The 20,730-nt window shown below is 33.9% G+C and overlaps 2 protein-coding genes across 2 annotated transcripts in view; one reads left to right on the top strand and one right to left on the bottom strand.

Annotated features, from left to right (window-relative positions):
- Positions 1-308: 308 nt before the first annotated feature.
- Positions 309-12,808, bottom strand: mfsd13a (major facilitator superfamily domain containing 13A). The gene is made up of 9 exons (XM_051124606.1): positions 12,681-12,808; positions 9,144-9,398; positions 7,598-7,677; positions 7,063-7,512; positions 4,339-4,459; positions 4,145-4,241; positions 3,192-3,363; positions 2,183-2,376; positions 309-1,683 (listed from the first exon to the last, which is right to left on the bottom strand). Exons 2-9 carry the CDS (start codon positions 9,306-9,308, stop codon positions 1,448-1,450), a joined length of 1,515 nt encoding a protein of 504 aa, XP_050980563.1. The 5' UTR covers positions 9,309-9,398; positions 12,681-12,808; the 3' UTR covers positions 309-1,447.
- Positions 12,809-15,019: 2,211 nt separating this feature from the next.
- The window catches only part of sema4gb (sema domain, immunoglobulin domain (Ig), transmembrane domain (TM) and short cytoplasmic domain, (semaphorin) 4Gb), a 34,858-nt gene continuing 29,147 nt past the window's right edge, over positions 15,020-20,730 (top strand). The window contains exons 1-2 of the mRNA XM_051124223.1: positions 15,020-15,182; positions 18,464-18,765. Coding sequence (XP_050980180.1) covers positions 18,636-18,765 — 130 coding nt within the window. The 5' untranslated portion in view covers positions 15,020-15,182; positions 18,464-18,635. The remainder of the gene's footprint in view (positions 15,183-18,463; positions 18,766-20,730) is intronic.

Here is a 20,730-nt window from a genome sequence, read left to right on the forward strand (position 1 = left end):
TATTTATATGCATACACCAGGTGTATACTTATTTATATTTATGTGACATACATAAAGATAAATGCACGTACTGAGTAGAACCTATGATGGCCAGCCTGCACCTAATTATTTTGTGAAAAACCAGTATTGCACATTGGTTTTGAATGAACTGAATCTTTTACAAGGTGTGGCTGTAGGCCAATACAAATAATTAATTTACATTTTAGAGTTTAAATGGGTTAATGCTGAACCAGTAACTACAAATTTGTCTTATTTAAGACAAAATGTAAATATTTAGCAAAGACAAGAACAAAACATTAAGACATTACTACTATAAAAAAACATTTATTTGCAAGCAAAATTATTCGAACAGTGGGCAAAAGCACTAAAATAACTCACATCCTAAGCCACAGCTCAGACTTTGAACATTTTCCAAGATAATTGCATTTTTCCTACAATAAATAACCATGAAATATGAATAAAATATCAGATGTGCTCATTGTGCCCCAACCAGTAGTTGACAAACAAAAAAGTAACCATCTAAGGCCTAAAATATTAAGACGTTTCATCTGTTTTTTGCAATGGTCGTACAGGAAATGCAATGTCACAAATGTGTCAAAAATGGTATTTTTACTAAAAGTTAAGAATATAAATTTGGCAGTAAAAATTTTAATTTGGAAAACCCTTATATAAAACTATTTCTGTAACTTTGAGAAGTCAATTTGTATTTTAATGTCAGGAATAAATTACCGTCTTGACAACTCTGCCTCTAAAACACAAAAATAAAGTGAAATCGGACATTTGGTACAAAAATAAGTTATACATGCTAGTACAACACATTAATGTGAACTGTAATATACATACTTTTTCAGTAATGATAATCATTGATAGCAATGAGTAACTGAATGAATTTCAAAAAGTTATAAAAAACAGATGTTACTGGCCACAAAACAACTTCAACATCTGGCCAAATCACAAAGACAATGTATAAGTCCTGACAGTATAAAACAAACACCACAGATATCCATGCAATTCCATACATCATGTATCCCTGGAATGCTGCTGAACCTATAGTAAACATGCCCTTTTTTCAGAACACAGTGTCATTTTTCACATAAAGTTAAAACACACAGGCAAAGGAGATGCGATTTGATTTGGCTTGATTATAAACCCATATAACTATACATTGAAACTTCAGAACAGGAGGTTTGGGGGCAGTATTGTTCAATATGGTCCCAAACCAAAGGTTATTATGTTCGTTCATTTTTGGTCGCATACTCAATATAAATACCCAACATAGCAAATTAAGGCAGGTTTTTGATAAGGACAGGACTATACATTCTCTCCAAAGTGTCTCTTGCAGTATTTGGCGTCACCATTCTCCATTCAAGGTCTGTTGGCAGCACGCCTGGCCTTGGGGAATGTCCACGACTCATCTTTCCTTCCTCTTCCCATGCATACAGGAACATTAGATAGCCTTGACATCAATAAGGTGGCTGTGTTGGGCACCCTGCCTTAGGGTCTTGATGTTTTGTAGCCGTCGTCCATGCAGAGTGAAGCGAGACCACGCCAGCAGCTGGAGAAGGGCACAGGTAATGGGCACAAACACCAGCAGGTAAAAGCAACCCTGACGCAGTGGGACAGGGAGCACAGGAGCTGCAATCGGTGCTTCTGCCATCGAGTTTCTCTCAAAGATGTCATATCCTGGAAAACGATAAGGCATGATGAGACACAAATGGGCCCTGGACCACAAAACCAGTCTTAAGTAGCACGGGTATATTTGTAGCAATACCCAAAAATAATGATAATAAAAGTAATAAATCGGTATATTACAATGATTTCTGAAGGATTATGTGACACTGAAGACTGGAGTAATGGCTGATGAAAATTCAGCTTTGCATCACAGGAATAAATTATATTTTAAAATGTACTGAAATAGAAAGCCATTATTTTAAACTAATAATAGTTATATATAATACATGTAAATATGTTTATAATATATTGCAATATACTAAACAATCAAACAATAAGTACAAAGCTGGTTTTCTCACACAGATTCTTTGTTGTTGGCTTCTGTATGAAACATTTGCTTTGTCTTCACTCATTTATAAGTCACTTCAGATAAAGCATCTGCTAAATAATTCAATGTACATACTAAATGTGAATGTTACATGTAATGCGTGTTTATTCACTGCACACACACCTGTGTAGAGACACAGCAGCCAGGTACCAACGAGAGGGGCAAAGGTCTGGCCAGGCTTAGTTACCAAGGCAACCATACCAAAGAGCAAGGCAGAAGCTGCTTGTTGTCGGCGGTTCAACACAAAGTCCTCATCCACTAGGTCTGTGATCACCAGGTTCAGAAGTTTACAAGTGCCCTCAGTGAAGACACGATTACTATGGAGAGATTTGAACAATGCAATAAAAAAATAAAACCAGACAAAATGCAATGCTGATGAAAGATTTTCTAAGTCGGTTCTCAAGTGTGCATCTTTTTATTAATCAATTAGTGTCGACTTAAAGGGATAGTTTATTCAAAAATGAAAATTCTGTCATTAATTACTCACCCTCATGTTGTTCTAAACCCGTAAGACCTTTGTTCATCTACAGAACACAAATTAAGATATTTTTGATGGAATCTGAGAGCTTTCTGAGCCTGCATAGACACTCAGAAAGCTCTCAGATTTCATCAAAAATATCTTAATTGTGTTCTGAAAATGAACGAAGGTCTTGCGGGTTTGGAACGACAAGAATGTGAATAATTAATGACAGAATTTTTATTTTTGGGTAAACTAATGTGGAGTTTTTCAAAGTTATACACCAGTACATTAAGAAATGCACTGTATCATGATAATTAAACAATTTTACTTAAACACACTGTAAATAAATAATAATATATGTTGCTTGTTTAAATTATTATTTTTAAAATTCATAATTCTTACTATTCTCCCTGTTTTGCAATATCATATAGTAACAATACAGAGAGGACATATGTGTTTTCTCTCAGCTTGTGTCCTTGGTCTGTTAGCATGGAAATAAGTTCTCTGTTTCAAGTCTCCACATGGATTTGCAAGCAAACAAAAGCACACCTGCTCCTTTTAAACAAGAACTAATAACCAAAACATCCATAACGCTTTGAATTTTATATCACATAAGAGGCAGAACACCTGTAGTCTGAAAACATAAGGGTTCGTTGACCGTGCATTTCTCACCTAGCAATAAAAATGCAGAGCAGGTACACGTGGTCCGCCCCGGCTAAGAGCATGGCCACGCTAAGGGCCAGCTTTAAGAAGAAGAGCCCACGGACAACCTGGTAGACACCCAGTCTTTGGCACAGCGTCAGAAAGTAGAGATTGTTCAGATGAGGTGCGATGTAAGAGATGCCTGCGTCACAGGAAAATAGAAACAGAGAATATCACGGTTCAAAAGCTTATTGATGCTTCAAAAGGAAACACGATGCATTGAAAGCCAGGGGTGTAAACTTTTGAACAGAATGAAGAAGTGTACATTTTTCTTATTTTGCCTAAATATCATGTTTTTATTTGGTACTGCCCTTCAGAAGCTACAGAAGATATTTACGTTTTCCAGAAGACAACATAAGTTTACCCTGATCTTCAAATTCTAAAAGTTTTCACCCCCTGTCTCTTAATGCATGGTTTTTCCTTCTGAAGCATTAGGTGAGTATTTGAACCTTCTGTAATAGTTGCATATGAGTCCCTCAGTTGTCCTCTGTGTCAAAAGATGGATCTCAAAGTCAGAGTAATTGTTGGAAAGGGTTCAAATACACAAAAATGCTGAAAAACCAAGGAATTTGTGAGACCTGAAGGATTTTTCTGAAGAACAGCAGGCAGTTTAACTGTTCAGAACAAACAAGGGACTCATGAACAACTATCACTAAACAAAAAAACAGCTGTGGATCATTCACGTGACAACACAGTATAAAGAATCAAGTGCATGTAAACTTTTGAATGGGGTCATTTTTATAAACTCAACTGTTATTATCTTTTTCTGGTCTGTACTAAATAAAAAATACCATGCGTTTTGTACGATCCCTCTTATTTTAGTAAAATAATTTACATTTTGCAGATTCTGCAAGGTGTATGTAAACTTTTGACTTCAATTGTATTAAAAGAATATGAATGTGAATGATTTCTTTTTGCCTTACCCAGCAGGAAGGATCCAGTGGAGGCAGAGATACGGTCTGACAGGAGGTGCTCCAAAAACAGAGGGAAGAAATTGCTGTTGAAATGGCAGTGGAATACCTGCAGATGGTGGGGTAGAGAAAAACCATATATAATCGGTTCTATAATTAGATGATTAAATACAGTACCATTTTAGTGCATGTTTGCTCATATTTACCTGTACTAGGTTCATAGAAACAAACCACATGAAGTTCTTGTGGCGTGACAGCTGCTTTAGATATTCTCCAAGAGTGACTGGCTTCTCAGGTGAGGTAAAAGGAGCCTGACCGACACTCAGTCTATAATGGGAAACAAACAAAAAAAAAAAAAGTTGAGGGGAAATTTATATAAGGGGGAAAAAATACATTATTAAAAAGTTTACTGAAACTCTGACTGGATTAACTTATATATTAATACAAATTTCTACATTGCCTAAGCAACCACGAATAGCCAGAAGACAATTAGGAATGGGTTTTGACAAATTTCACAATTCAATTCTGTTTTACAAGCTTGCAATTTGATTTTGATTTGATCAGATTCAATATTAATTATTTTGGATCAGGTAGAGTACACACAAATTTTCTCAAAGAAAAAAAAAAATCCCAACTAATGCCGTAAAATATACATGAGAGTCAGCCGGTACTACGTTACTATAATACTGAAGGTTTCAAAATCATACTAAACTAAAACTTAACTTTAAAGTACATAGTTGTATTTCTACTCCAATTTGTTTTTTGAAATACATGTATATAAATGTTATATGGTGCATATATTTAGCCAAATGCTTCATGAATTCGTTTTTTTAGCTGACTGAGTATATGGCCACCAAATACGTTTTTTTCTGAGGTAAATGTGATGTTACGTTGTTTACAAGCTGTTATTTATAATGCGCGCTACAATGTTCCATTCATTAAGCCTAACTGAAAACAGGCTAGATTAATCGATTCTTGGGATTTAAGAATCAACATTGTTTCGAGAATCGATTATAATCGAGATATCAATTATTTTTACCCAGACCTACATATTATTATTTAATGTTACTACTTATTGAACACGGATAACCTTTATTTTGTAAAACCAATAAGCCATTTAAGTTTGTGCATTAGAGGGATTTTATGATGAAATTTTCATTAAGCAAAACAAGTTGTCACTATTAACACAAATGGCTTATTGTATTAATATGACGTTTGTTTCAGTTCTAGCATTTCAAAAGCTAGCAAGCTTGTAGCCTATCAACTAGAAAAGTGCAAAACAGACAAATGTGGATAACTGAATTAGTGAAATGAAAAAAAAAATGTAAAACAAAGATGACGACAGATTTAACAAATTCAAAACACACAACTTGAGCAATACTGTGTGGGTGGAATAAATAATACAGAACAAAACTTTCAACTTCCTTTTTTCTACAGATTTCAACAGAAACTGTTGCCATGAATTGAAACCTGAAATTTAATCTGATTATATGTTTGAAAGCTGAAATATTTACAATATCAACAAGCGACCTGCTAAACCACATATATAATTTTGATTAATTAATAAAAAAATACACTGAAGCCATTTTAATGCAGAGGTTGCCTAACTGATACAGGAGCAGCTTTTTTTTTTTTTCTTTTTTTTTTTTTTTTTTAAAAGTGCTCATTTACTCAACTCCATACTGAAACACAAAATGAGATGCAAGGCAGAATGTTTGAACTCCTTTTTTCCATACCAGAAAATAGTGATTTATATTTCCAAACTCAATTTATTTATTTTTATTTATTATAATATTTATATTTATATTTATATTTATAGTTTATATTTCCAGTTAAAAATACATCCCAAATATATAATAAAATTTATCCTTAACTCCAGCAAGGTTAATATAGTTAACTAAAACTATAACCATAAAAATTGTTACTTAAAATAAACATTATCTGAAATAAAATATTTAGAAACCTAGCCTAAACTTATTTTATTTCAGCTAGTTGCAATGCAACATCTCATTTTCATTTAGTTTAATTTAATGAACTAAAATAACTAAAACTGAAATTAGAAACTACATAGAAATAAAAAAAAAATACACAAAACTAACAAAAAACTCAAAATTACTAGAACTTTAACTACTTTAACTACAATTAAAATAATAATTGAATATACTAATATATATATATATATATATATATATTAAAGTATATGTGACCCTGGAACACAAAACCAGTCTTAAGTAGCATGGCTATATTTATAGCAATAACCAAAAGTATGGGTCAAAATGATTGATTTTTCTTTTATGCAAAAAATCATTATGATATTAAGTAAATATCATGTTCCATTAAGTTTGAACATTTCCTACTGTAAATATATCAAAACTAATTTTTGATTAGTAATATGCATTGCTAAGAACTTCATTTGTACAACTTTAAAGCCGATTTTCTAAATGTTTTGATTTTTTGGCCCCCTCAGATTTCAGATATTCAAATAGTTGTATCTCGGCTAAATATCATCCTATCCTAACAATCACACATCAACGGAAAGCTTGCTTATTCAGGTTTCAGATAATGGATAAATCTCAATCTCTCAATTTTTGTATAAAAAAAAAAAACAGAAGCTTGGATATTCTGTCTAATACTGCCGTTTATGTTTCGTAGTAGAAAGTAGTATAAATTAGAAAAATATGTGGTTGAGTAAGCAATGCCAAAATGATTATTTTTGGGTGAAATATTCCTTTAGGAAGCTGTGCTGGTAACACAAATACTGCATGTTCACTTCCAGCGCTATCAACATTCCTCCCATGAGCGAGGCAGTTAACCCCAGGTTGCTCCACGGGGACCGGCTCTGCAATTAGTGTGGTGTAAATTGCTTCAGATGAAAAGTAACTGCTAAACGACAAGTAACATTTAACACTGCGAAACAATAACACTCTTACTCAGTGAGTGCTTGGCTCTCGTTCTTGCGTGGCTGGACTTCATTTTCAAAACGGTGCCGCAGGAGACGTGAAACCACAAAAAAGCCTAGCATTGAGAGAGCGGCTAGAGTCACGCAGAAGAGTCTGAAGGAGTAGAAGTTTTCCTTGTTCCAGAAGGAGTACGAGAGGAAGACGGACAGCGAGCCCATCGCACTAAACAAGGAACTGTGGAAGTTGAGGCGCGTGCGGTCATGTGCAGACACGGCCAGGTCGGCCAGGAGGGCGTTGTGGTTGAGGTCGACCACCGTGAGGAAGCCATCGTAAAGGCACAGGCAAATGAGGAACTGCAGTCCGGGCCAGGTCCAGGCCACCCAGAAGGCCAGGAACGAGAGGGCGAAGAGAGGCCCGCTGCGGGAGAGTGCCTGCAGACGCTTCAGGACCACCTCAGGGGATGTGATCTGGGACCCAGACCTGAGAAATCAAACACAGAGATTTTAATGAGATATGTGCCTACCGAAATATGGATTTCAGATTTTAAGTGAGTGAATGATCTTACTGAGGAGAGCTCAGGAACGAGCGGTCACTTAGCCACCCAAAAAGAGGGTCGTTCAGGCTATTCCATATCAGAAACACAGTCTATGAACAGAAAAGAAAAATATGTTAAAAACTTAGAATGGCTTATGTATTTTTGTCAAATATAATTAATTTTGTCAATTATATAATTAATAAGTAGTTCAGATAATTATAACCATCTGCGGTCTGTGTGGGGTTTTTTTTTTGGAAGTCTCATATTCTCACCAAGGCTGCATTTATTTGATCACGAATACAGTAAAAACAGTAATATTGTGAAAAAATATATATAATTTGAAATAACTGCTTTTCGTTTGAATATATTTTAAAATGTATAATGTAAAATGTAATCTATTCCTGTGATGCAAAGCAGAATTTTCTTAAAATTCTTACGTAGACAATTACATATTAAGTTCCTTAAAAAAAGAAAAGAAAATATAAAATAACATATTTATTATAGATTATTTTATTTCATAAATTTTCATAATATTTTTGTAAAGAAAGTCTTACATAGACAATTACACATTACGATCATTTTTTAAAAATAATAATAAACATATAAAATAATAATAAAACAATAAAAACAATATAATCAATTAATCTTTGCTCAATAAAAGTAATAATTAAAGAAAAAAAAAAAATAATAATAATAATAATATATATATATATATATATATATATATATATATGACCCCAAACTTTGTAATGACAAACATTTAAAAATATATTTTTTCATAATATTTTATTTACTAAGATTCTTTTTTTTAAATAATAATAAAAATATAAAAGAAAATAATACAAAATAAATAATTTAATCAATTAATCTTATATAAAATACATAATTAATAAAAAAAATACAAATAAAATACAAATAATAAAAATACGTAATTTAATAAATTAATCAAACTCAATAAAAGTAATAATTTAAAAGTAAATCTCAGGGACCCCGAACTCTGGAATGGCATTTAAAAATATTTTATTTATTTACTTTTTTGTAGTATCTTGTATACATTCTTACATAGACAATTACATATTAAGATTATTTATTTAAAATAATAATTGAAATCTAAAATAAAATAAAATAATAAATGAATAATAAAAATAATACAAAAATACAAAATACAATTATAATCAATTAATCTTTGCTCAATAAAAATAACTTTGGAATGGCAAACATTTAAAAATACATACATTTTTAATTATTTTGCTTTTAAACTTTTGTAGTATTTTTGTAAAGAAATTCTTACATATTAAGATTCTTTTTTAATAATAACAAAAATATGACAAAAATCTTACTGTTCTCAAATTTTGGAACAGCAAACATTTTAAAATCTATTTTTTAAATATTTAGTTTTTGTAGTATATAATCTATTTTGTAGTATAAAATACATTTTTTTAAAGAAATTCTTACATAGGCAATTACATATTTTGTTAATAATAAAATAATATAAAAATAATAAAAATATTAAAATAATAAAAATACATAACTTAAGAATCCTGAATAATTTAAGAATACCATTAAACAAACTTACCTCTCCCACCCAAAACGACAACTTGTCAATCTTGTAAACAGACACAAAGGTCTCCACATAATACAGTAAGAAGACGTTGTGGAGAATGGAGACGAAGAGAGCCAGGGAGCCATAAAGCACAGCCGTTGAGACGCCCTGGCAAAGGCCCCATACCCTCCTTCCCATCCTTTGCTACTTCTCTCCGCTCTTCCAGCCCACGCAGCACTCTACACGTCCCACAGGCCAGGCAGGGTGGGGTCATCGCTCTATCCACCCCTGCAAACAGACAGACACCAAAACAAACCAACCCGTTCAAACCCATGCTGTCTATTATTCTGTAACATGAGTTTGGGTAATGTCTGTCATCTGTTTTTAGTCTAGAAATTACCATTAGTTGAATTACATTCAGAGTGTAACTGGACAACGGCCAAGCAAATGGGAAAACTGAGCATCTGTACTACATTATCAAGCGGCTTTTACTTTGTTTTAATGATTCAGCACTTTGCTCGATATGAATCTGGAAAAACAGGCTGGAAGACGGAAGACGGAAGACGGAAACCCGTTTTTAACTAAAATAACAATAATGTGGGGAAAAGTTGGGGGAAAGACATCAACAATGATGATGTTTACATGGTTAGTCAAGCAAACTGTGGTTATTAAGTATGAAATTATAAAACATGAATTGAAAATGAATTGAAAAATTGGACTATTAAAAACGGTTTCTGTATTTTTCCAGGAAGACTGTTATGGGGAATTTCAAAAGAAGGTAGCCCATTTTCCATATTCATAATAACAAAAACAGCCTTGACTTCACAGAGTGTCATGTGAGCAGTTCTTCAGTACTTTCTGGTCACACCTCCATATTGGGCCTGTAAAACCATTTCTAGCAGAAAAAAAATCACTATAAATCCCACTGAGAAGTGTAATTGCACATGAACTTTAGATTTTAATGAGCTGGATGATCTCATCCCGGCTTCAAAGACGACAATAACAAACATTGTTATTCAGTCCAGAGATTTCTCTGGGGTCTGATGAGAGATGTAACCTGAGCAGAATTAGTGTAGGCTGAGGCCTGTGATTGCTATCAAATACTGAACACTTTCCAATAGTAAGGTGGAGCAGACTTTACCATGCCAGAGTCATGTGAATTTCCTGACACACAATGAATCCTTCATTTCTTTGACGTTGGATATCCGTCTCAACCTTTCGCAAATATCACCACCAACCTGAAACCTGGCACATATGGCATGGCAAAAAGCATACTGAAATGCTTTCTGGGTAGCACACCTGATGCTCACATGCTTTGCAAGCTCACACAAGCCCTGCGATTCCTTGAAAACACCCGATCTTATAGTTAAAACAACTTTAAAATAACCTTGCCCCCCAGCTCTTTGAGAGAACTGTGCATTACAGTTCTGCATGGTTAAACTACTCTAAACATACGAGCAAACTTGTTACTGATCTAAGCAGAGAATCAAAACACTTCACCGGATCGCATTGCATGCAGCGATTCTCATCTCATCTCTAAAGGACAGGTGGCTGCTTCCCAGCCGATACGATTCAGCAATCTTTGATCCAACAAGAGATCAAGTGCCATGGTGCAAAAGACCAGCATTTTGGCAGCGCTGTGTTACACTGACAGGTTGTCCACCTGTGTCTGCTCTCTAGAGCAACAGGATGCGTGGGAACTATTCTCACATAGACGAGGCTTTTATTTGACCGAAACACTTCAAACATTCACACCCTTTTTACACAAGTGCTTTAACACCTATACTGTAAAAACAATAGCTAAAGAGAGAAAGGTTATATACACTACGAGTCAAAAGTTTTTGAACAGTAGAATTTGTAATGTTTTTTAAAGAATTCTCTTCTGCTCAGCAATCTTGCATTAATTTGATCCAAAATACAGCAAAAACAGTAATATTGTGAAATATTTTTAAAACAACTTTTTTTTATTTAAATATATTTTGTAATTTATTCCTGTGATTTAAAAGCTGAATGTTTAGCATCATTACTCGTCTTCAGCGTCACATGATCCTTTAGAAATCATTCTAACATGCTGATTTGCTGTTTAACAGACATTTTTTTATTATTGTGAATATTTAAAACAGTTGAGTACATTTTTTCAGGATTATTTGATGAATAGAAAGACCCTAAGATCAACATTTATCTGAAATAAAAAGTTTCTGTAACATTATACACTATCATTATACAATATCATTCAAAAGCTTCGAGTCAGTGTCATTTTTTTGAGAAAGAATCATAGAAATTAATACTTTTATTTAGGAAGGAAGCTTTAAGTTGATCAAAAGTGATAATAAAGACATTTATAATGTAAAAAAAAGATTTATATTTCAGATAAATGTTGTTCTTCAGAATGTTCTGTTCATCAAAGAAACCTGAAAGTTCTGCTCAGCTGTTTTCAACATAATAATAATAATAATAAGTGTTTTTTCAGCAGCAAATCAGAATATTAGAAGGATTTCTGAAGTATCATGTGACTGGAGTAATGATGCTAAACATTCAGCTTTGAAATCAAAGGGATAAATTACATTTTAATATATATTTAAATAGAAAACATTTATTTTAAATAGTAAAAAATAAAAAATAGTTTTTGCTGTATTTTGGATCAAATAAATGCAGGCTTGGTGAGCAGAAGAGACTTCTTCTTCAAAAAAAAAAAAAAAAAAAAAAACATTAAAAATCTTTTGACTGGTAGTGTAGAATACTTCCATATATCAAAAAATAAATGTCACACATTTTTATTATTTGTCATAACATATAACCAAGCAGAATTAAGCCTTTCATTGTTTCATAATATTTAAGTTCACCAAAAAATGTTTTAGCATTTACCTAAATGATAATTCTATAATTACTGTATCATATGTACAACTCATATCTCACGTACTCCATCTTCTCCTAATAAACAATAACCTCTGAAGCTCTATTAAAAGAGATATGAGACTCCTCACACCGGTAAGTAAATATTAAACATATCTATAAACATAGTATATCTTAGATACCGATTCAAACCACCTAAACAGAGCCGTTAAAACCATAACTGAAAACGCCGTTGACGACAGCGTCAACTCTATTATGCTTTGATATTACATAATATTTCTTAATTCCATAAAGTTTTCGCCTTGAATGAATACTTTGCTACATTTTCACACTCATAATAATACAATACCTCACTAGCAGAGCTGTGCTAGCTGCTGACATTAGCGACTTTTCTCATAGTAACGTATTTCACCACGCTTAACTGAAAGCGTTTGAATTTGACCAGATAATCACATAACAGCTGAGAGAAAATCACCCGTATTTTATCAGACTATGAGTTCGAACTGCGACGTGACACTTTAAACCTAAAATAACCCTTTAAACTACTAATCCCGGTCTAAGTTAAGCTCGCTAGCAGGCTATCCGCTTTCATATCAAGCAATGCGACGTGTACACAGTCACAGACCGTAGCGTAGACGGACACACTTAACCAGCTGATCAGAAATCATACGATCAGTCGATTCTGAGATGAGACATCTTTCCGCTGTAGACACTTACCATATGGAGCTGATGTCAAAGCCGCAATCACCTGATGATCAATACAGCCGCCTAAAACGTTTCTAGGTTTCACAGTTGTAACGAAACATGTCATGTGTTGGAAGAGGAAGCCCGTGACGACATGCGTCTTCCCCCCTCCTCCTCCCTCATCACTCTAATGCTGCCATTTGTGCACGTACGTACGCACAGACAAGCACACACTCAGTAACCTGAGAATATTGGATACTACGTTGTTGTGGGCATTTAAGTTGCACATTATTTTGACTAGGAGTAAAGTTTGTAACATAATTAAGGAGGAAATGCATAAAAGCAATATTCCAAAGCTTTAAAGAAGCTAATAATAGACACGTTTTCTTGTTAAATTGTGAGAAATTAAAGCTCAGGCCTTACAGAAGCCTCATTTTTATTATATTTAACTTGTATTGTATATTGATAAATTATCGTCTTCATATACAGTATTAATTTCAGTCAAACAGTACGAGTTTAGCATAGTCTTCAGTTTGTATTGTTTAGCCTGATGCAAAATAAGAACAAACTGTACATTTTAAAGGCTGTTAAAAATATTTTATTTTACACTATTATGGGATTTTTATATTTAAACTTCTGACAGTGTTTTGAGAAAATTGCTATACAAATTAAGAAAAAATAATTCAAGTTTTGATAGAATTAGATATTTTTCACAATTTTTGAATATTTAAAATGTATGTATTATTCCACAATATTTAAAATTATATGCCATAGCATAATTTTAACACTTGAAACTAAAATGTTGAAAAAAATGTTTACAAATACACTATCAGTCAAAAGTTTTTGAACAGTAAGATTCTTACTGTCTCTTTTGCTCACCAAGCCAGCATTTATCTGATCCAAAAGCAGTAATATTCTGAAATGTTTTTACTGTTTAAAACAACTGCTTACTATTTAAATATATTTTAAAATGTAATTTATTTCTGTGATCAAAGCTAAATTTCAGCATCATGACCCCAGTCTTCATTGTCACATGATCCTTCAGAAATCATTATAATATGCTGATTTCCTGTTCAAGAAACAGTCATTTTTATTATTATTATCAATATTTATATATAAATATATATATTCAAAGTATTTATATATTAAAAGAGAATTTTCTTTCCCAAAAGAATATATATATGTATGTATATATATTAGGGCTGTCAAACAACTAATCGCGATTAATCGCATACAAAATAAAAGTTTGAGTTTGCCTAATATATGTGTGTGCACTGTGTGTAATTATTATGTATATATAAATACACACAAATTAATGCATATATTTAAGAGAAATATGTTATTTATGTACAAAATATTTTTATTTATATATAATATAATTATTTAAAAATTATAATAACTACATATAATTGTAAATATTTATTAAATATATATATGAATGTGTTTGTATTTCTATATACATAATAATTACACACAATACACACACATATATTAGGCAAACTCAAACTTTTATTTTGTATGTGATAAATCGCGATTAGTTGTTTGACAGCCCTAATATATATATATATATATATATAGCCAGGATGCTTTAAATTGATCAAAAGTGATGATAAAGACATTTATAATGTTACAAAAGATTTCTATTTCAGATAAAAGCTGTTCTTTTGAACTTTCTATTAATCAAAGAAACCTGAAATAATTCTACTTAGCCGTTTTCAGCATAACAAAAAATTATTATGCAAATCGGAATATTAGAATGATTTCTGAAGGATCACATGACTGAAGTAATGATTCAAAAATTCAGCTTCGAAGTCACAGGATTAAATTACATTTTAAAATATATTCAAATAGAAAGCAGTTATTTAAAAAGTAAAATATTTTTTTTGCTAAATTAAATAAAATAAATGCAGGCTTGGTGATCAGAAGAGACATCTGTAAAAAAAAAAAAAAAAAAAAAAAAAAAAAAACATTACAAAAAAACATAAAAAATTATTTTGAAACACAGAACTCACACTAAAAATCGAATTTCCGAGAAAAAAATCACTGCTAGAAAAAACAAGCCATGACTTGTCATATAGTTTCTGAAATACATTTCTTATGATGACTTCCCGCCTCCCATATGACAACTAGCCCTGGCGTGCCCTACATGTTACATTTTTAATACTAACCTCTAGATGGCAACCAATACAAATGAAGCGACTGCATCAATCCGTGTCGCAACGGTCGCACATTTAACCTTCCATACCCGATGAACGCACAAGTCCGTTGCATCCTCAGAAAAAAACTTTAATAAACCAGAAATTATGTAAATCTATGTAGAAGTGACATTGCGACACAAAGTAGAGGAGGCGTGGCCGCTCATGAATATTACCAAGAGAGGCGTGGCTTGGCTTCACCTGAGACTGCTCTGAGGAGCGTGCAGCATGCAGCGCAGTACACAGTCAGATCTCTGGAGGAGAGGCATCATTAGCAGCACAACAGGGAATCCAATGGAAACACAGGATGACTGATGCTTACTTTTCCTGAAACACTCAGGTAATGTGACTACAGAGTTTGTGATATATGTTTCACATTTTTGCATGCGCCTTTTATTACGTCTGTGTAGTTATTAGTAGATATCTATGCGCATAATCTGTTAGAATGTAAGCGGAGCCTGCTGGGATCTCTACACGCAGGTGAAGGTGACTGGGAATGAGTGCCAGAAGTGTCCTTTAAAAATACCGCAGTGGTGTGCAATCTGATGTAGACCACACGCAGACACAAACTAAACACTTTTTATAATGATCATGAAAGTCGAGTGACTATCTATGTATATATCTGTCTATCTGTCTGTCTGTCTGTCTATCTATCCAATATATTTGTTAAGCAGGTAATAAATCTGACGCTATGAGACCTTATTTGTATGAAGTGAACGGTCCTAAGTGATTTATCAGCGGTATCAGAGATATTAGTCCATGTTTTTTTTTCTGGAAGTTGATTAGAGGTTGAAAAATCCATATGTAAAATTAAAGACTTGCTTCAGTGCAGCATTTCTATTAGCAAGTCTACTTATGTAAAACTAATGAATTGTTAGCATGCATTTCTTCGGTTTATTTGATTATCCTTTTTAATATATTTTATAATACTACACGTAAAATTGCATCACTATGCCAGAGAATTGCAGAAGGAGTGGGTCACATTTACTTCTGTGACTAAAAGATGCATTTAGAAATTTCAGACAGGAAAATCAGCCTTGAATAACTAATAAAAATTTGAAAAAAATGTAATCAGAAGTGAATTCAGTGAAACCACACAGTTTTGTTGTTATCTTAACTCTGATAGGCTTACATTACTTTGACAACCAAACCTTGAAAACGTCTTCAGAAACAGTGCCTTTGTTATTTGATTTAATTAACCCAAGTAAGACAGATAATGTGCTCATTAATGGCATCAAAGTAACAGGTCTCTAATGCGCTCAGGTCCAATGCATTCTTGAATGGTTCATTCTTTCTGGTACATCAAATCAAACATGTTATTTTACAAAACTCAACCTGAATGAGAAATCTACTGTACAGCTTCTGTAGGGAAATTAGCTACAATATCTGATGGAATGAATGCATGATCTGTTTTGATGTGCATAATTATAAGTAGCATTTCAGGGTGCACTAATCAGTATTGGAAATTAGACTTGAAAATTCTCATCACATCGACTTTTTCAGTGCAGCTAAACTAGATTAAGTGCAGATGGAGAATTAGTGAGATGCCATAAAATCCCACATTTGGGTGATTGGAGGTATTTCTTCACCATCTGTGAAAATGTCAGACTGGAAATATAGTATTTTTATTGTTTAACTGACAGATGGCTATATCAGGAATGATTCCTCATTTTATGACTCTCTTATTGCTTCTGTATGCACTAACTACAGTATATAGTGTATTATATGCAGGCAGGCAGATTTACTTTTCCAGCATGTCACTTGTTCATGCTTCCCTGAGCAGGGTGGTTATTGTAACATGAGAGGTGTTAATGCTTAGTATTTATGGTATAGTGTATGTCTGAACAAATGGAGTGATATGCATTATACCAGCAGCTCTCCAGTAGAAATTGGAGCAAAGCAATTTCTATTCACTTCTATATAGTATATAGGGGCTGCATCTATTGTATCTGCATCTATGCATCCATATCCGTTTCACCATCACATAATGGTGTTTCTAGACGGCAAACACATTTAAGCGATACCTCATAACCTACAAAGAATTTCGTGACTCTAAGTGTTTTGAAAAAAGTTTTCTCACTGTAAAGTGAATCAGAAGCTGCAAAAATTGCATCTGAGGCAGTGCTCCAGAGCCAAAAAATTTGCATCCTCCACATAGCGCATCACGCCAGAAAAAGATTTTAAAGGAATAGTTCACTCAAAGATGAAACATTGCTGAAAATGTGTTCACCCTCAGGCTATCCAAGATGTATCCAAATCTGTTCTCATGTAGTTGGTTTCTTCATGAGAACAGATTTGGAGAAATGTAGCATTACATCACTTGCTCACCAGTGGATCCTTTGCAGTAAATTGGTGCCGTCAGAAAGTCAAAAGTTGCATTTTTGCAATAAACAAATCCATGATTAAGGTGTTCTAACTTTAAACCATCACTGCTGGCTGAAACATATATGGAAAATGGACAGTTTTCGCTTGTAAATGGTGCGTGATCAAAGCATATTTCTCTCCTGATTCAGACAAGATGGCTTTTTTGAGAAGCAATATTATGGACTCCTATGTGACCCTGGACCTCAAAACCAGTCATAAGGGTAAATTTTTGGAAACTGAGATTTATACATTATCTGAAAGCTGAATAAATTTGTTTTCCATTGATGTATGGTTTGTTAGGATAGGACAATATTTGACCCAGATACAACTATTTAAAAATAGGGAATCTGAAGGTGCAATTGAGAAAATGCATATTACTAATCAAAAATAATAAAAATAATGTTTTTATACATTTACGGTTGGAGATTTACAAAATATCTTCATGGAACATGATCTCTTCTTAATATCCTAATGATTTTTGGCATTAAAGAAATATCAATAATTTCGACCCATACAATGTGTTTTTGGCTATTGCTACAGATGTACCCGTCCTACTCAGGACTGGTTTTGTGGTCCAGGGTCACAAATTTTGACCGAGCAAAAAATGTCTTGATGATAAATTAGTTTATTACAAAACTGCAGTTTGTGGATTAATTAATTACTTGACAACACCCATTCACTGCAGAGGATCCATTGGTGAGAAGGTGATGTAATGCTAAATTATATCTGTCCCAATGAAAAACAAACTCCTCTACATCTTGGATGGCCTGTGGGTGAGTGGATTTTCAGTAAATTGACATTTTTTGGCTGAGCTATTCATTTAAAATGACTGACAGGACCTCAGCGTGACCAAGCAAAAGCTTTGTATTGTTTTATTCAAAGGCCTCCCTTCAATATTAACCATTTATTGCCATCTCATATGCATCGTGTGCTTGGAAAGTGAAGAAAATGGGTTTACTGCTTTGAGGAAACATCTTTCTAAGTATTTTATAAAATAGTTTTCATCCTGAGAAACAAGCACCATGCTGTACCAGTTACAGGAACGTTAATTGTTTTGTACATTTTTATGCAATCGCCTGAGGTTTTTTCATATCCCTGTATAGTTTTGCTAATAGCGTTTGATGAAGTAGCCGTACATTGCACTATGAAATGTTTAGTGGATGCATTTGTGTATGACGTGTTTTCTCATCAAGCCATCTGCTCTTGATGTGTGTCTCGGGAAGGAAGAGACTTACTCATTCTTTCTTGCCAATGCAGCGGGAAACCTTTGACAGAGCAAGGATGAGTTAGCAGCCCATGACTACACTGCTGGAAGCGGGAGCTTGTTCTAGTGAATCAGCATCAATTACACAACAACATTAGCTTCAGCAAAGTACTGCAGGAGGAACCTGCTTGGATTTTAGCACAACCTCGGTACATCCTGGTGATCATGCAGCAGACCAGACAACACAACTTCACGCTGGTGGTGCTTGGATACCTAATACCTGTCATTTGGGGTTTTCCATTTGGGCCGGTTCTTGATATGGATGTCACCCCCAGGACAACTGTGCGTGTTGATGGTAAGGGTCATGTATTTCAGTATTCAGTATTGAGAATGCTATGACTCCTCATGTCATATAATTACCTAATGTCTGATTTTAGCCTTACATAGTAAGCAGTCAGTATGGTTTAACAGTTTATTTTCTTATAAAATATATATTTTTTATTTCACACCTTGAGAGCATTCACTTTATCATTTACTTAGTTTCCATAGTCAATTAAAGTATCAGGTGTGTCTGCTTCATTCATGGGCCGTGCTGAATGTGTTTGACACTGTTTTGCCTGTAGTGCTGGAGGCTATGGCAGTTCTCTGGATATTATTAAACAGCCCTTCTCACTTGTCCTGGCCCAGTTCATAAGATTCACACAGCAGATGCCGTGAGAATATAAAGTGAGGTTAGGTCACACTCACTTCTGTGAGGTTAGCCTGGACTAACACGTGGGATTTCAGTGTATGATGGATTTGAAAACATATCCATGATAGTGTTCCAAGGATGCATTAAATTGATCAAAAGTGACAGTAAATGCTTATCTTTTGAACTTTTATTCATCAAAAAATCAGTTTTGAACTGTATCCTGGAGATATAGAGGCTACTCCATATCAAAGGAGTGTGTGGCGTACCAAAGAAGTCAGTAACTAGTAAAATGGTTTGTGGGGTCATGATATGAAAAATCAAATTTGCCTTGATTTTTTGGCATATAAGAGGTCTTTGTACCATTAAAACACCCTGGAAGTTTCATAGTGTAAAACATCCTCCTCATTATAAACAAAGCATTTATTTAATCAAGCTCCAAAATGGCTCGTTTGGATATAAGGTGCAAGATGTCCTCACAAGGGCACAAACATTTGCATTAACACCACCTCCAGAGCAAGGCATTGACAAATAGTCATCTTCTCACCATAGGCCATGGCGTTTAGTAGCTTAATGGCTGTTCATTTGATTACGCTGAATGTGAGTGTCGTGTCACGTCACAAGGAAATAGAAAATATAGTTGCAAGCAGCGATTATTAGGGTTCAAGGGCTTTAAGCAAAAAATACATTATTTAGCAAGCATTTTTGGCAAATTCAGGTAATTTGCCATATAAATATTATGTTTTTTAATGTTTATGACTGTTATAGTGCCAGCTGTGCTCTGATCCCCTTAAAACTTTGCATGCTTGTTTAGAATCGCTTGTGCTCTGCAGGTTTTGTGAAGTTTTGAGTTTTCCTTTAGGCTTCTTGATCATTTAACAAACTATTTGATTGACAGCAGTGGTTCTAGAGGCAAAGTTGTCCGGAATGAGGAGTTCTTTCATATGATACAAATACTGTATGTATATGCAAAAAAACACGCAATGTACAATCGTTCACGCCCTTGAAAAATGCAATATCGCCCACTAATATTTTGATCAAAATTGAGATTATCAAAATTCATTGGCCAATGTTTTTTTAAGATACGCAAATGTCCTTATAGACACTTGTGTCACTTTGGACCATGACCGTGCACAGCGATTTTCATGTTGATAGGACAAATGGTTGTGTAGTTATAGCCATTTTCATGTTTTTCCCACCACCAAGTGGCCAAGCTCCACGATTTTTTTCCTGTGACCTCAGATTACATACGTGTTCCAAGTTTGGCAAGGATATCACATTCCATTAATGAGTTATAGGCATTTTACTAAAAATGGCCTCATCCCCTTCAATAGTTTTGGCGTCCCTTTGTGACGGTGAGTCGAAAGTTGAACTTTTTTTTTGATAATTATTGATATTCGCTCTCTGGAGAATCTTTTTGCACTGGTTTGGTTCCGATCGGGCGAAAAGATAAAGTGGTACTAGATCTGACTGCAGCTGCATCACAAACTGTAAGTAAATGGTTTCATAATGCCTCATCTGGAAATTACCTTTTTTTGTTTGTTTTTTTATCATGTTGTCAAAACACTCATATGCAATAGCGAGGGGGCGCGTTGATACGGTTTCCTATGAAATGACGTTCCAATCGTAACA

The sequence above is a fragment of the Labeo rohita genome, chromosome 12 (assembly GCF_022985175.1).
Source record: "Labeo rohita strain BAU-BD-2019 chromosome 12, IGBB_LRoh.1.0, whole genome shotgun sequence".
In the NCBI taxonomy this organism is placed as follows: Eukaryota; Metazoa; Chordata; class Actinopteri; order Cypriniformes; family Cyprinidae; genus Labeo; species Labeo rohita.